Genomic DNA, 17,930 nt, shown 5'->3' with positions numbered 1-17,930 from the left:
GATTCAATATATATATTTGCATCTATATTAATAATAAAGATAATAGAAGATATTGAAATAATATACGTGACCTGTCCTCTTTCAGAAAACCAGTAATGAACAAGCTTCCTCCACTGCTGAGGGTATACATCAGGAGGAGTCACACGAGCAACCTCCTCCTCTGTCATACCCTTACGCTTGAAGTCCGTCTTCAATTTTGCTTTATATTCTTTCCATTTGCGATTGAGGGACTTTAGCACCCAATCATGGCTCTCTGGAGGGAGTACAAACTTACCCTACAACAAGATTCAGAATGTTATAATAATATTAAATATCTAAAATAAAATTATGATACTAAGCAAATTAATATATAGAAGGTGTCGAATTAAAAAGAATAAATTCAATTCATTACCTGTACAAGTCTAAGAAGCTCAACCTTATATGAAGGAAGCATGTCATTCCACTTCGTATAGTTGAGTGGACACAGCTGACCCTTGCGTGCAACGGATCCTAAAAAGCTTGATAGTAGACTTCCAGCTCTATTGATGGGCTGCCCCAATTCGTTGCATCGGATGATGATCTTCTCACCCGGAGGAAGCTTCCACACATCCTTTGCTTGAGTGGGTCCCCGTCTCGTCCTCACTGTCCCTTGTCCATCTATTCAAATTAAATTAAATAAAACGCGTCTGCAGGATTTGGAGCACCCACCTCATATGCCCAGGCTCTGGAACGAGACTTTCTGATGTGGGACTATTGGGCCTCACACCCTTCCCACCATCGGACAAGAGCCGTCCTCGGCTCTGATACCAAATGTCATGTCCCCGCCTCTGCGAGGCACGTGAGGCATCTAGTGCCCACGTGGGGGCCACATGAGGGGGAACACGGGGCTCCCCTGCCAGATATTGTCCGGTTCTGGGGCTTCACGCAAGCGTCCTTCACCCCTCCTCGGTTTTGTTTTCCACCCAAAACGCGTCTGCAGGATTTGGAGTCACTCGCCTCATATGCCCAGGCTCTGGAACGAGTCTTTCCGATGTGGGACTATTGGGCCTCACACCCTTCCCACCATCGGACAAGAGCCGTCCTCGGCTCTGATACCAAATGTCACGTCCCCGCCTCTACGAGGCACGTGAGGCATCTAGTGCCCACGTGGGGGCCACATGAGGGGGGAACACGGGGCTCTCCTGCCAGATATTGTCCGGTTCTGGGGCTTCACGCAAGCGTCCTTCACCCCTCCCCGATTTTGTTTTCCATCCAAAATGCGTCTGCAGGATTTGGAGTCACCCGCCTCATATGCCCAGGCTCTGGAACGAGTCTTTCCGATGTGGGACTATTGGGCCTCACATATGTGAGGATCCGTGCGGGCGTGTGTTTAGTCCCACATCGGTTATTCGCTGGGTAGATCTTGGGTACTTATATATGATCAAGGAACCCAAATAATACCTTCCGGCTAGCTATTTTGGATGAGATCATGGGTTGTTACAAATGGTATTAGAGCGGACCCGGCCCATAACCTATGTGGACTAGGAGACACTGCAGCACGAATCTATTGGGGCTGACCATGGACCAATCATGGTGTTTGTGATTAGATTTGAATAGATATGAACCCTTAGCCTGACGAGGACGTCAGGGCTTGAACGAGGGGAGTATGTGAGGACCCGTGCGGGCGTGTGTTTAGTCCCACATCGGTTATTCGCTGGGTAGATCTTGGGTACTTATATATGATCAAGGAACCCAAATAATACCTTCCGGCTAGCCATTTTGGATGAGATCATGGGTTGTTACACTTTGTACCTGGACTATGACCATGTTATGGCCACTTGCCACTTTGCAAAGTTTTGTTTGGTTGTATTAAGGTACAGTCTAGCTTAGCCCCAAGTAGAGAAAATGATTACATCGGATGGTGTATTTGGAAGGCCAGAAATAATCGAATGTTTCAAAAGGAGGTGTAGTGAAATGAGCTATAAATTTGTATGCGGATTGCTATAAGACCCGATCCTTGGTTTTCTTTGACATATAGTCAAGGGATTGGAGTAACCTTGGCCTTGTGTGCCCCTCGCCATAATTGGATGGTATTAGAGTGACCTATTTACCCTATCCCCTTGGTATGTTGAAGGTTAACTTTAATGGTTCTATCAATGATAATACTGCAAGTGCGAGTATAGTTATTAGGGATCGCTTTGGCCGGTTGATCTAGACCTTTCCATTGCATATTTCTAATTCAAAGCTTCCTAGGTTTGGTTCGAAGGTGACTCGGCTACTGTTATTACTTGGATTAACGGTTCTGCCAATAGGCCTAGTTCTAATCCATTGTTGAGAGTGATTATGCAGATGAGGGCAGCTCTACAGGCATTTAGGGCCACTCATACTTTTAGGAAAGGTAATCAAGTGATAGATTGGTTGGTTTCGTACTGCAGATTGGCTGATGGATGAATTGCTTAAAGCCATTTCCTCTGGATCTTCTTTCGCTATTCTTTTTTGATTCCATGTTTTGGCTATTCAACCTGCCAATCTTCGGTTACTATATTACATAAGAAGAAGAAATTTACAATAGAAAAATGTCAGGGGCCTAGTCTTAGTGCCAACAAAAAACTTTGTATCATTGGTTGCCACATGGCATGATTATGATTTACACAGCAACCATTCATGAATCCAAAAGACCCCAAAGGATCCCATGAAATGCATCACTTCTCTCGTATCATGCAATAGATCGGCTACTAGCTGAGTGGATTTGTTGCCTCTCTTTTTTTACAACCGGAGTTGGGCCTACAACATTACTCTTCCAACAAACAAGTATCAAAGGAAAACTTCACCTAAAATGTAAATTTGTGGATAGAGGACCAAAGTGGGTATTTGGTTCTATAATATTGGTTGTGCATTACAAAGATCTTGAGTACTTATATAGGACCAAAAAATCTAAAATAGAGCTTATGACTTTTTATGTGAGGTCTTATATTGTGACGAATGGTATTAGCACAGTTCTAGTCCATGGTCCATCTATACTAAGGAATATTGTAGCACGGACCCTTTTAAGATCGACCACGAGGCAATTACCATGTTTGTGACCGGATATTATTGAATATGAACCTTTTGCCTAATGAAGATCCCATGACTAAAATGGAAGGAGTGTGTGACAGATGCACAGTGTGTGTTTAGTTCCATATTAGCTGCACTCTTAGAAAATTTTAGAAATTCGTACATGACAAAAGAATTCAACTAGCCTTTTTAAGTGAGATTTTGGGTCATTGCGAGAAAATATTTCGCTAAAATGATTATAGGGTGGGTTTTGGACCTTTGACCACTTATGTGAAAAACAAGCCTCATATTATTAAGATGTGTGATTTTTTGTTTTTGTTTTTTTTTAGTTACACCATTTTGATCCATTTCTTAGTCAACTGTGCATGTCAGCCTTCCTTTTTGGGGACAAAAATCTAAATTAAGTGGTGAAAGTTGTGCATTGACTAGCCTATGTTATGATTTCATGATCTAACCATAAACATTAGAGTATCCTTTTTTGAAAAGAAATTTTAGAATATCTTGTTAGCTAATTTATTGATATGAAAGCTTAAGGTAATAAAGAAAGGGTCTGTATTGAACTCAAATCTGACTAGGCTATATGCTTTGTGATATTGAAATCATTTAGAAAAAATTTACATCATGTTTTGTAATAATATTAGTGCTCTATACATGATTGTCAATCTAGTTTTTCATACTTGATTAGACGTATTGAGTATTTTGTGCACAACAAGATCATGTTGGCTTCCTTTATTACTTGAGTTTTCACCATATGACATTAGCATACTTATCTTTTCACCAAGCCACTTTCTCATGCCGCTTCTTATGATATTTGCATAAACTTGGATTTAGGTGCCACTCCCTTGGCATCCTCTTCAAAAATTTAAGGTCTAAAATCAATAAGTGATCGTGCTCTTAGATATAAAACTTATTGGTTCTCATAGATCTTCATCTTACTAACCCTTTTCATTTAATGAGCCCTAGATCAGTCCATATTTACTTCGCCTCACTTTCAATTGATCAATTGTGCATCTAATTAAGCCCAATTTTGCTCACTTGCATTAATTGATCCATCTTCCCTAATTTCGAACCCTAATTCCCCCATTTTGATTCCCCTCTCGAGTCATTCTAAACGACGTTTAAATACTATATCACCAATTCCATCTCCAGTTTACCTATTATGATCTTAGTTGAACAATATTACCACTAATTGCATCAATTTACTTGAACCAACTAACTCGAGTTCACCTGATCCAACCTAGTTCTTTGATTTGATCCAACTTTCTCCAAATTACCCACCAATTCTAATTCTAGATCCAATTAGACTTCCTCATGCCTAATTTGATCAAATTTATACATACAAGTTGATTGGATTCGACTTGGTACAATTTTGAGTGTAAATTTAAGAAGTTACGCTTAAAATTAAAATGTAACCACCACATATATCATAGGTGTCCAAGTTAAAATTTTACAATTTTTGGATATCTTTATTCTCATTAACTATCCTTGTAAAAATATGTAAAAAGCCATATGCAAATCACTAAAATAGAAAAGCTTGGGTTAAAAATATTAAATAGATCTTTTTGAGATTTAACTTTTCCTCCCAAGGTCAAAGAGAGGGAAAAGGAGAGAGAGTAACCACTATCCATGAGATTTCAGAGAAAACATCCAAGCCATCACATCAAGTCTTTGATCCATAGCTTTCTCTTCAAATTAATGATTGGATGCCACTTGGCATCATCTCAACCTTTCTCTAGTTGAAAAAGTTTTGAGTTTGGCTATTAAACTATTCCTACTCCATCTATACATGGCCCCTTGGAGGAAAGAATTGGATCCTCATTGTTTGATCCCTTCAAACTCCCATAACTTTTTCTTTTAGCTTTAGCATACATTTCCTTAGTTTTAGCTCTCTCCCTCTCCTTTCTCTTCTTCTTTGTTCCCACTTCTCTTAAGACCCTAGAACTCTCCAACCAAATGAGTAAGATCTAAGGTGGCATAAAGCAAGGAAGAGTTCGAGATAAGAAAGTTCCTCTAAGAAGGAAGCATGCGGCAACACTACCAAAGAAGCTCTTTGGGCCTCTTGATTTATTTTCTAGTTCACATCATGTATCATATTACTATGCCAATGAAAATTCTTACTCCTTGATGATGAATCGGCTTGTCTTCATTTTCTTTGACTTATTGTAAGTTAATTGTTGTATATTTATTTGAGCACCGAGAAAGGTGGACAGGATCTATGACCTCTTGATCTAAATCCTTAAAAGGCCTTCAACATTACTAAAGTCTTAATTCCTCGCATCCTAGGATGTATAGAGGGATGAAACTTGCAATATTTAGAATGCGACCATGTTGCACCTACCTCATAAGGACATGGTATGTGCATCTTAGGCCCATCCCACGTAAAGAGGTAAGGACCTAGGATTTTGTACTAAAGGCTAGTGGAGGTGCTTTGACCTTCAAGTTTTCTCGATAATACTCAAGCTTTACTCAAGGCTCATGTTCAATGTTGGTTTTATCCAATCTTCTCTTCTGGTTTTTCAATTTTTAGCCTTAAAGAATTGATGAAAACTCTAAACCCTCCTTGGCCTCCTATTATGACCCTCTCTTTAGAGAATATCATATTTATAATTTTAGCTCGAAAAATCCCAACCTAACCCTAGGTTGGTTTGTGTTAGGGTTGACCTTCAAGCCAACACAAATCCAACCCTAATCCATTTTGAATCCAACCTTGTCTGACCCAACTTGATATATAAATTAATAAATAATTCATATATATTCATATACTCATATGTATAGTTATCTCTTTAGGCTTATTATATTGTTTAAGTGTATTATTAAAATTGATGAAAGATTGAGGTCTCAATCCAATAACTATTATTCTAACAAAGAAACTAACCATTTTTTCCTTTTTTTTTCATCACAATCTAACCCAATTAATGTAGCCCAATCTGATATGATCCAACTAATCTGGCCCAATCCAAATTGAGCTTAGAGAAATTCCAATATAGATTGGGCTTGGTTAGGCCATGTTTTGGAGATATAGAAGTTGCGTTGGGTTTTGTTTCCCCTCGACCCAACCCAACCCATCCAAATTATGGCTTGTGTTCCTAGGTTGCTACATTGACCACTAGTACCACATCCAATCCCCTAACAACACCCTGATCCTCTCCACCTATGGCTCATTGATTTGCCATTAGATAGGTGAAAGATTGTTCTAAATATGGATGGTGCATAACATAAAGTTTGGCATTTGCTAGCCAAAGGAAGAAGAGGTTAGATATGACGAAGGCAGCTGCAAAGACAAGGGCGAGGTGGGTGGAGGAGGAAAACAAATAGTAAAAGCAATAAGGTATAGAAGAGGAGGCAACAATGTGGTAGATGGAGATTAGAAGGCAAGGATTAATGATAATCAGGTGGTTAGGAGAGGAACCCTGATGGGCGGCATTTAGGCAGTAAAATGAGAAGCACATCTAATTAGGAGAGAGGAGATGGGTACACGAGGGGTTGTGGCTCCTAAGAAATAGACTAATATCTTCTTTCACACCATTAATTAAAATCTTGGAATCAAGATCTTAAAGCAACTTGTGGAAGTGAAATAGGTGCAGCAAAAAACTTATGCTTTTATTGTGTAAAGGACGTAAACCACACCCATACTACTATTATCCTTTCAGATATCATCAATTTTCACTTATTTATAAATGATTGATCATAAAACTGAAAATAATCGCTCTTACAAATTCATGATTCTCAAATTTCACTCTAGCTTCATTTCTATTTCTAATTTTACTAAAATCATATTCTATGTATTCTACTATGGTCCTCCTAAATGTATGAAATGTAACTTTAGTAAAATTAAAGATAGAGATTGAAGGTAGAGCAAAAATTGAAGATCATGAAATTTTTAAAAATGATCATTTTTGGTATTTAGGATTAAGGATAAAGAAGAATGATCAGTTACTTAGGCTATCCACCACACAACCTCCAATTACGTGGGACCAAAATCTCACCAAATTGCTCCCCACCTCCTAAAGCCCGATATAAGAAGATAACTTCTTGTAGAGAGACGATGTCATCCCCATGGGATGGTTTATAAAATATTAAATTTGACAGGTGCCTTAAACCCAGTAGTATAGCTAGAGCTGCCTCTGTGGTTCGTGACTATTAGGCTTGGCTTCTTGCCGCTGGTATTTTCCCTTCAATGGTACAGATAGTCCCATTTTAGAGCTACGTGGTGCATGGGAAGGCATTTGTGCAGTCCAAGCTTTGCAAGCAAATTCTACGTGGCCGAGAGGGAGGCTCTCAAAGTCGTGGTCTCCTATATTACAAAGTGCAAGTAGACTTTGTTAGCTCATGCATGAGAAACATATCGGACCTAGTTGGCAGCCTCACTGAGTTCAATTGTTCTTATGTCCGTTGTGGGGCAATTGAAGTGCAAAAGGTGCTTGGGCCAGCTACATGCATGATGTCCCTAGGCACATTTCTGAATTAATAATAATTTTTCATAATTTGAAATAGTTCCAGCTATAGCTGATGCATTCAGGAGCATTTTTGTTCATTTGTTATATGGGGTTCCCTCCTTGATGAACACTCCCCCGAGCCCTAGAGAGAGAGAGAGAGAGAGAGTTTTCCATGGAAACTCAAAAATCTTTATTCGAAGCTCCTATGCACACCCATCAATATTAAAACATGCAATGAGTCAAATAATGGGGAAAGAATAAGAATTGCAAGGTGCTTTTGAAGGAAGTCTATAATAATATTATCAATAGTGAAATTGATCATCCAATGGATGATTTTGATTGGATTTGGAAATCTCCTACTAACACTAGAATTTGCCGGTGGAAATTGTCTTGGCGACGACTCCCATATAAGTTAACTATATATAATCATGCTTTGTTACATCCCAATAATTGTTTTTGTTATCCATGTGAGGATCAAATTGAAGATATTGATCACGCTATTCTATTGATGATCTATTGCATATGGTATATAATAGAGCGATCGGTGATAATGACCAAGCTGTATTACTTCATGCTGGTTGGTTAAAATGGTCCTGTAGAAATGAACAAAGTATTTCAAGGCAAATTGACAACTAAAGAGGATTTATGTGACTACTAAAGACCCTAGCTTTCATCTAGCAAGGGAACTTCTTCAAGCCTGAACAAGGATTCCATTAGTGCAACAGCAAGGCTATGGGGAACCACTGGTTCTTTGGACCCTCCTCATTCTTCTCTCATTATAATTTACTGGTCAACCCCTCTCGTTAGAGTATCGATGTGGTTAGCTTTGCTGGGTCTGCAAAAGATCAACCTGCAGGTGCTGGTTTTTTTATCAGAGATCACAATGGAAAACTAATGCTTGATCATTTTGCCAGCCCTTAGTTATTGAAGCTGAACTACGAGCGGCGGGGAAGGTATTTGCGTAGCTTTATTGCCACTCAATTTTGGGTAGAAGGTGACTCTCTTATAGTAGTGCAATGGATTTGCTGCTCCTTTAATCTTGGTCCTCTTCATCTATCTCTACTCAAAGATATATGAAAAATTAAAGAAGTTGTTCAAATACTTAAGGCTTCTCATATATTCGATAAAGGCTATCAACATATAGATTGGCTTGCTAATAAAGAAATTTCAGGAGACGTAGATTACATGGAAGACTTTAATTCTAATTCAGCTCAAAATATTACTTCAGGCTAAAGACTTATAGGTGCAGCATCTTGAGAGTTTAGCGTTCCACTTTTCCATGAGGCCCTTGGAAGAAACTCAGCGACATGTTTGACGATATGTCAGCCACGCGGCATCTGCAAATTGTCAGACACGGGGGCGCAGCCACGTGTTGTGACAGCTCGTCAAGTCAACAGACATTCCCCTATTCCGAATTCCGACAGACCGCCACGCCGGTAAAAGCTCATTTTGAGACCCAAAAATAGGGAGTAGGTGGGAAACGCGCTTTTGCCAGCGGAAGCTCAGAGCCGGGAGCCGGAGGGAGGTGAGAAATCATGAGGCCCATCCATCTCTCCGCCTCGATCGCCGTTGTTTCCCCTTCTCTCCCATCCTCCATCCCCCAAAAGAGACCGCCATTGAAGCCATCTTTTCCTTCCTCCTCCTCTCGCCCCCCCTTCCCCATGCCTTCACAATGGGGAAGGTTAGGAGCCCTTCTCCTCTCCCTCTGCTCCTCCTCCTCTTTCTCTCCCTCCTCCCTTCTCCCTCTCTCTGCGATGACAGTGCAGCCATGCAGGACATCGCCAAGAGCCTTATCGTCCCTCAATGGAAGCTCGCCAACGGCGACCCATGCAGCTGGCCCGGGGTCTCCTGCCAAGGCGGGAGCGTCGTCGAAATCAACCTCAGGAACAAGGGTGTCTCCGGCGAGCTCTCCGCCTCCATCTCCAATCTATCCTCCCTCAAATCCCTCCAGCTCCAGAAAAACCAGATTAAAGGTGATCTCCCCTCCCTCGCCAATCTCGCCAGCCTCCAGAGTGTGTACATCGACAGCAATGCCTTCTCCACCATGCCTGCCGATTTCTTCTCCGGCCTCACAAGCCTTCAGACCATGACTCTCGACAAGAACCCGTTCAAACCGTGGTCCATACCAGATGATGTATCCAAGTGCGAGAATCTCGTGGTATTCTCCGCCTCCGACGCCGGGGTCACCGGCAACATCCCGGATTTCTTCGGCAAAATGCCCAAATTGCAGTCGCTGACACTTTCTTACAACACCATGAAAGGCGAGCTCCCGGCATCCTTCAAGGGATCCAATATTCAGTCGCTTGTACTCAACAATCAACAGGCCGGCTCCCAGCTTACCGGGCGGATCGACGTGATCGCACGGATGACCCAGCTGTCAGTGGTATGGCTGCAATCAAATGGCTTCACAGGGCCCATCCCGGATCTCTCGGACCTCGCCTCCTTGACTGACTTCAGGGCCCGGGACAATTTCCTCACCGGAGTTGTCCCGCCGTCGCTGATATCGTCCCCCACCCTCAAGAACGTCACGCTGTCGAACAACAAGCTCCAGGGCCCCATGCCTAAGTTTGCCGATGGCGTGACCGTCGACATTGACAAGGGCAACCAATTCTGTGTCGAGAATCCGGCGGAGCAGTGCGACCCGAGAGTGACGTCGCTGCTGGAAGTCGCGGCGGGCTTCGAGTACCCGATGGACCTCGCAGAATCCTGGCAGGGGAACGATCCCTGTAAGAATTGGCAAGGTGTGACCTGTGGTGGCCAGGACATCGTGGTCCTTAATTTTGCGAACCGGCGTTACAGTGGGATCATCTCTCCCGCCATTGGTAACTTTGCCTCATTGCAGAAGCTGATACTGAGCAACAACAGCCTCTCGGGCCGAATACCAGATAGCTTGACGAAGTTGCAGAAGCTGACGCTTGTTGATGTTACCAACAACGACCTCTCAGGAAAAGTACCGGAATTCCGTCAGACTGTGGAGGTGAGGAAAGAAGGCAACCCGAATATCGGCAAAGAAGTGGATCCTTCCGGAGGAGATTCTGGTTCAAATGGGTCTTCATCAAAGTTTCAAGCCGCTACAGCTGCAGGAATAGTTATAGGTGTTTTGGTTGGTATGGGGTGCTTGGCGGCTGCATTGATCTGCTATATTCACAGAAGGAAGCGCAAGAAATTTGGTCGGGTCGCTATACAAACCCCTGCAAATGAGCCAGAATTGGTGAAGATAGGAGTGATGGGTATGAATTTGAATGATGGAAGCTGGAATGGACGGTACACTCAAAACAACATGGGGAGTACGACCGACACGCAAGGCATGTGCATGTCGATCCATGCCATCCGTAGTGCCACGAACAATTTTAGCGAGGACAACATTATAGGGAGGGGTGGATTCGGAGTCGTCTACAAAGGGCAGCTTAACGGGACGATGATCGCAGTGAAGAGGAGCAGGGTTGGCTTGATAGGTGAGAAAGGGAATGAAGAGTTCAGAGCAGAGATTGATGTGTTGCAAAGAGTAAGGCACAGGCACTTGGTGGCCCTCCTAGGTTATTGCGACGATGAGGATGAGCAGCTGTTGGTCTATGAATATATGCCAGGGGGGACTTTGGAGCAGCACTTGTTTGAATGCAGTGAGAATGGGTTTTCTCCTCTTACTTGGCAGCAGAGGCTTGCAGTAGCTCTGGATGTGGCTCGAGGGGTTCAATACCTGCACAGCTTGGCCCAGGAGAGTTTCATCCACAGGGACCTGAAGCCCTTGAATATATTGTTGGACAATGACAAGCGGGCTAAGGTTTCAGATTTCGGATTGGTCAAGCTTGCACTAGATAAGCAGAAGTCTATGATGACACGACTGGCTGGGACGTTCGGATATCTTGCACCTGAATATGCGAGTAAGTATTTTTGTTTTTGCGTCCTGATTTAGTGATTCGATAAGATAGTTTATATTGGTTCTATTTGTTCTAGAAAAAAATTGGTGGTTTGTTGTGCTTTGTTGTTTCCTGTAGACTGAATTAAATTCAAATACATATAAAGGTTGCTTCTTGAGTAATAGTACATGCATACATCCACATCTCCATAAATACATTCTTATCTAACAACTATATTTTGTACACTATCCATGGAAATTCAAATGTAGATATGAGTGCTAACGATACATGTTTGACATAGTATGTTATTACACTCTGTTAGCTAGAAATTTTCAACTGCTAGCTTGTTTATTAGATGAAAAAACCTGCTTTGGAACTTTAAGCGATAATATTATAGTATTGACCAAGACAATATTGAGCTTTGTGATCTTTACATTGGCAGCTGCACAATATATCCATTGAGGGGTGATATATCATATTACATAAATTTGGTGTCTGAATATGATGGAGCTTTTCACATGTCGTTGCATATCTATTCATTGAATTTGACAACAATTAGCATTCCATGTGTCATAGCAGCCATATTTGTTGTACAGAACTTGTTTGTCGGTGTGTTGTCAAACTACCACCTTTTCACTTTCTTGTTCATCAATTGCATTAGCTATGCCAGTTTGAAATCTCATACCTCTACTTGGAGGTGGGATAGCGTTTAGATGTATGAGTTCCTTATCTAAGTTAAAATATAATTTATGAATTTCATGACGATTGTTATCATCGGAGATGTCAGTTTGGGTAGGTAAAAGGTGGGCATGGAGGTTTTGAGGTACAGTTTTTACATGACATATTAAGATGCTATATGGCAAATGGTGGTATATGAAGGGTAGATATGCGGGTTAAGAGGTAGGATACTCAAGCAATCTAAACCTCAGGATCCTTTGAAGAACCCGATCTTTTTCTGGATCATTGTGGAGGCAGACTCCAACTTTTTGACCTTGAAGAGGTGAATGGTGAAGGTTTGTAGCAATTGCTGCCTCTGTGATTTAAAGGCCGAATTCTGTTTGATCTTGAGCTTTGGAATTTAATGATTTTGTATAATTAGGTAACTTACTCCATCTTCACATCATCTTCCCATCAGTTTATTTGTTAATGAATCTAGGTGAATCCTTTTAATAATGGGTTTGGCTGTTATGTGTAATAAAACCTTTCAATTTTCAGCTACCACTAAAGAAGAGGAAGTTTGTTGAATCAAAGTTTGAGCTTACTAACACAGGGCAGATAACCCTCATATATTGCTGCGTGCTACAATGTTACAGCCTAGTTGTGCCCTAATATAGGAGAAATTATATCCTACACAGCGTGCACCATGTGGCCGTGCACGTGCCAATCGCAGCCGCTCGTTCATGTAGCGGTGCACCAAGATGAGCGCTTGATGAATGGGGAATGCAAGAATGAGTAGCTGTGATTGGCGTCATGCACAGCCATGTGTTGCACACCATGTAGGATATAATTTCTCCTAATATGGATACATTTCCAGAGCATGTGATCTCTTGTATTTTTTGACAATAATAAAGAAGATGATGTGTTAATGTTTTATAACAAAACTTTTCATGGATGTTTTTCTATGACAGTTAGTATAATGCATCACTCTTTTCAAGTTAAAAGTTCTAAGAATAAGTTCAGATCACACTCCTGGTTTTGTTTGTAGTTATGAGATCGCATAAATGACCTGCCACTACTTACTTTTTCTGACAACATTATCGTATCTCCAAACTTGTACAATTCTTTAATATGTATAGACTATAGACTATATCTATTGGTCGAAGAGGGTTCTTCAACAATGCAGGCATCCTAGAGCTCAACTCTTAAACTTGAGCTACTATCCAACTCAAACAAATCAAAAGTTATTATAATACCACATTTTAAAAAAAAAATGCAGCTCTTGTTGTCTATATGCTTTGTCCTTACGTTTGTAAAGGTGGATTAGGTCTGGCCTACCAGTAAACGTGGACTTTGTTAGTGATCTTCCTGGACTAAAAATTGCTTGACATAGCTTAGTAAACAGTGCTCTTTCCGGAATCCTTTGTGAACCATGAATATGAGATTGCAAATGTTACAATATAATTTTTCTGTACATAACTTTTTTCTACCTTTTGTAATTCTTGACCCTCATAGGTAATATACTGAAGGTTATATGATGTGATGCTCATCATATGCCCTTCTTGTGGGCCGTCAAGCTATGTCTTATTTGGTTCATATTTGTCCTCCAATTGTTTGTCTTGTAAGTAATCCCATAACTTCTTTCCTTGAGTTAGAATTACAACATCAAGCAACAAAGGGACCTGGAAAAACTTCTAAAAGAATTGGTAATGGAATGCAACCAAAGACATTTTGATAAATAGTAGCATCATTATAGACTAATTAACAATATGTTTCTCTCAATCTGAAGGAAGATAATTATATCATGTGTCTTCTCAACCTTTGTATTTTCTTGTCGTAAGATCTTGCAAAACAATTCATACTCTATCCATTATTTTTTGGACATCAAATTTCAGCAAGAATAAATCACACCTATATGCTTTTTTACTTTTTTGTACGTTGGTGGTTGTTTAAGCATCGATTTCATTAGGTTTGTATATTCCTCTTCATAGTACAGTGCAATGGTATAGCGTTGGTTTGACAAAAAAGGAAAAAAAGAAAAAACGATACTGTATCACTACCTCATCAATATATCCCATCTAACAAAATCTTGACCTTCTTCATTGGAACTTTTGAAGTTGTCTGGTTGTAAGAATTAAAATGGAGCTTGAGTCTCTTGTGTATTATGGTGTTGGTTTTCTTGGCCATTCAATGAAAGGAATAACTTGCCGTTCACGAACTTTTGTATGAGTGGTTGCATGGATTTTGGAATCTGAAAGGATTAATAAGAAGCTACATTGGGTATTTGATCTTTGAAGGGATCTTGACATAAATATAGCAAAAGGAATTGATGGGATATCTCACTTTGCATTAGCACAAAGTACATAAGAATTTAACAAGAGGAAGACAAAACAACAATAACATGTGAAGTAGGTTCCCTTCATTTCACATAACCTATATATGAAATTTACCGCGATAATATTTACGATCAAATATTTATGTATCTCAATAAATTAAGGGATGACCTTCACCCCCCCCCCCCCCCCATCAGTAAGCTAGGATCACTTGAACCTTAAGATGATGAAAATTAATATTTCTTTCTTTCTTTATATCATTAATATGATAAATCTATTCCAACCATCCATGTTTCTTATCTTCTTCATAATTTATTTACATATTTTCTATCAAGCAAGCCAAACAAGGTAATTCCAACTTAAAGAACATACTTGTTTCTTGTTCTTCTGTTGCAGTTTGAAGGCATTATAATTTGACCAGGTAGGCATATTTGGGAAGAATGTACTAAAAGTTCATTGTTCCAACTTCCAAAAACCTGAAAATTGTACATTAGTAATGCAAGGATGGTGCCCCAAACTCAACTTATCACCCTGAAAGAATAGGCTAGAACCGAACTTCAAAATACTTTACAATTAATAACTCAGTATCAGGCATAACTATATATCCTTCAACATATCTAAAACTTCTAACTCCTGTATTAATTGTACTTGAACTTAATTCAAACACTAATATAGTTGCTCTGGCTAGCTAGTCAATGCAGTTTTGAGTCCCTTCAATGCAAAACTTTGGTCAGTCAATTTATATTACAATATCTTTTGCATGGGATTTGTCCATGATCTAAAATTTTTCCTTATAAACTACAATTCATGCACATGTAGCAGACTTTACATATTTATGACTGTGATTACATGATTTGAAGAGAGACCATTCTAATCTAATAGGTATAGTTAGGCTCCATTTTGTGGTCCAGTGACACTAAAAGCTACTATGTGCATTATTACCATTTTTATTCATTTGCTGATTACATGTCATAAGTAATATCATGATGGGTTTACATTTTGGTTTTCTTGCAGTTACTGGAAAAGTGACAACCAAGATTGATGTATATGCATTTGGAGTTATATTGATGGAACTAATTACTGGAGAGAGGGTGCTCGATGATACCCGCCCGGATGAAGATACCAATCTGGTTTATGTCTTCCGCAGAAATATCCTTGACAAGGAAAACTTCCTTAAGTCGTCTCCAGATCCTAATCTTCATCTTGATGAAGAAGATCTCATAAGCTTATGGGAAGTAGCAGAACTTGCACGCTACTGTACAGCCCGCGAGCCTTCTCAGAGGCCTGACATGAGCCATGCTGTAAATAAGCTGGCTCCCCTCGTGGAAAAGTGGAAACCCACTAGCTGCGACGATGACAGTGATGGTGATCCAGAAATGTCTCTCAGAGGCAGACTTGAGGGATGGCAAAATGGTGAAAGCAGATTTACTGAATGGTACAATGAAGATCCCAGCATTAGATACGTTTAGAAGCATTGTAAGGGCATCTTCAGCAATGTTCTGCTGAAGGCTCTGCTGTTGCTGTATGACTGTTTATATTGTTACACACTCGTTCTAACTGGGAATGGATGTTGTTGGGGGAGAGCAAATCTCTTTTGCTCATTTTTTTTCACTTTCTCCCTTTATCATTTTGCTCTAGCATCAAGAGCTTGTTTCCTTTACACCTAGTAAATGAAATGGGTGGATCCTAATTCCAATAATAAAATTAATGGCCATTAAACAGTTCAATCCTGTATTTGATATTTGTAAGACCAGGCCTGAAATGGCCATATTGGACTACAATTTGAATAGAAGGAAGCAAAAAGCAGAACAAAAGATCGTGATCGCGATACTCTGCTCCAACTTCTTCGGGCATGAGGGGATGGTTGAGCACGGAGACGTGTCCAAAAGGCCTCTGAGGGCCATCGGCCTTTCGGTCGGCCTCATTCGCTTGGGATCCTGAGTGATACACCATATAAACCCCCTCATTCCTCTGATCCTGAGAATGTTGGTAGATTAATGCGGACTGTTGGGTAGTGTATGGCATTGTTACAACCTAATTTGAGTCCTACTTGGATCTTAGGAGTGGGGTACACAAGCACAAATGGCTCATACCATAGAGCAGTGCGGTAGTCAACCATGGTTGTTCAGTCTATGAACCTTCCTTTTATGACCATGGTGGACTTTAATTATATTTTAAATGCTGAGGATAAGAAAGGTGGTCATACTTTTTCAGGATGGATAGGGATATTAGGGAATTTTGTGCATTTCTGCAAATGACAGGCCTGATTGATTTGGGCTTCCAAGGAACCCCTTATACATGGTGCAATAACCAACGAGGACTAGCCTGTGTATGGGAATAATTAGACCAAACCTTTACTTCAGATCAGTGGATACAGTTATTCCCTAAATCAAAGGTATGTTATCTAGCCCGATTTGCATCTGGCCACCATCTCATACTAGTTCCAATCGTAGCTTGCCGATCAAGAGGCCCCTTGCCCTTTGGCTTCAAAAAAATATGGCTATCTTTTGAAGAAGTACATGAAGTGGTCCATCAAGAAATTGATGCTTTACTACTAGAACAAATGACAAGTTGGTGATATTTTTCGAGTAGGAGCTGCACTAAACACCGTCTTGTTGCAACTTCAATCAAAGAAAGCTTTGTCACAACTAGAACATATAATTACTTCAAACCCTACGAGCCTATAGCAATAACCTAAAGATATAAGAGATCTTTTGGAGGCAAAAGTCCGAATTTACTAGGCTCAAGGAAGGTGACATCATTACAAAATTTTTCCACAGATCTACAATCTCAAGAAGATGACACAACCACATTAACACACTTCAACATCCACAAAGCCACACACTAGAGGACGATATAGCCATCCAAAACTTACTTCTTGAGCACTTTCATAACCATTGGTAATAACATTCGGAAACCATCTCTTCTTGGTTGTTGTTGATGCTAGAGAAGGTAACAAAATATCACAATGACTTTATTTATGCAGCGATTATAGAAAACAAAATTGAAAGGGCAATCAAGAAAATGTGACCAGACAAAGTGCCGAGGCTAAATAGGTTTTATCCATTCTTTTTGAAGGAGTTCTAGTATATCATCAAAAACTACTATGATTTTAACTGTCAAGAGCAACTTCAGATATGCTTCAATGCCTCACTCTCGGAAGCAAACCTATATTATCATAATATCAAAAAGGTTGAACCCTATTCAAGTAACAAACTTTAGGCCTATAGGCTTATCTAATACCAATAACCTAGTTAATAGACTTAAGCCTCTTTTGCCTGCACTAATCTATCCTATGCAAGGGGCTTTTGTGCCTAGCCACTGAATCACAGAAAACTTCCTATTAGACCAAGAAATCATGCACTTCTCACAAAATTCTCCTAGGATAAAGTCATTGGTGGCAATTAAGGTAGATATAGAGAAGGCCTCCGATAGAGTCAATTGCAACTTTGCGTTATCCATATTAGGCATTTTCGACTTCACCCCTACATTATTAGTTGGGTGCAGGCATGTCACAAAACCTAGATTTTCTTTATTAATAAATGGTTCTCCTACACCTTGTTTCAACCCAACTATGGGTTTACGATAGGGTTGCCTTAATCCCCGTGCTTATTTATCTTATGTTTTGACATACT

The 17,930-nt window shown here is 40.3% G+C and overlaps 1 protein-coding gene across 1 annotated transcript; it reads left to right on the top strand.

Annotated features, from left to right (window-relative positions):
- Positions 1-8,918: 8,918 nt before the first annotated feature.
- LOC103723354 (receptor protein kinase TMK1-like) lies at positions 8,919-16,022 on the top strand. The gene is made up of 2 exons (XM_008814248.6): positions 8,919-11,329; positions 15,310-16,022. Exons 1-2 carry the CDS (start codon positions 9,121-9,123, stop codon positions 15,762-15,764), a joined length of 2,664 nt encoding a protein of 887 aa, XP_008812470.4. The 5' UTR covers positions 8,919-9,120; the 3' UTR covers positions 15,765-16,022.
- The last annotated feature ends 1,908 nt before the right edge of the window (positions 16,023-17,930 follow it).

The sequence above is a fragment of the Phoenix dactylifera genome, chromosome 5 (genome assembly GCF_051530095.1).
Source record: "Phoenix dactylifera cultivar Ajwa chromosome 5, Ajwa_hap1_PhDact_Kaust_v1.1, whole genome shotgun sequence".
NCBI lineage: Eukaryota > Viridiplantae > Streptophyta > Magnoliopsida > Arecales > Arecaceae > Phoenix > Phoenix dactylifera.
This window is presented reverse-complemented; position numbering and strand designations above follow the sequence as displayed.

Excerpts from the sequence above, each read along its gene's own strand:
- LOC103723354 (XM_008814248.6), top strand. The coding sequence starts at position 9,121 with ATGGGGAAGGTTAGGAGCCCTTCTCCTCTCCCTCTGCTCCTCCTCCTC. Across the intron at positions 11,330-15,309 it reads TCTTGCACCTGAATATGCGA|TTACTGGAAAAGTGACAACC; the intron begins GTAAGTATTTTT and ends GTTTTCTTGCAG.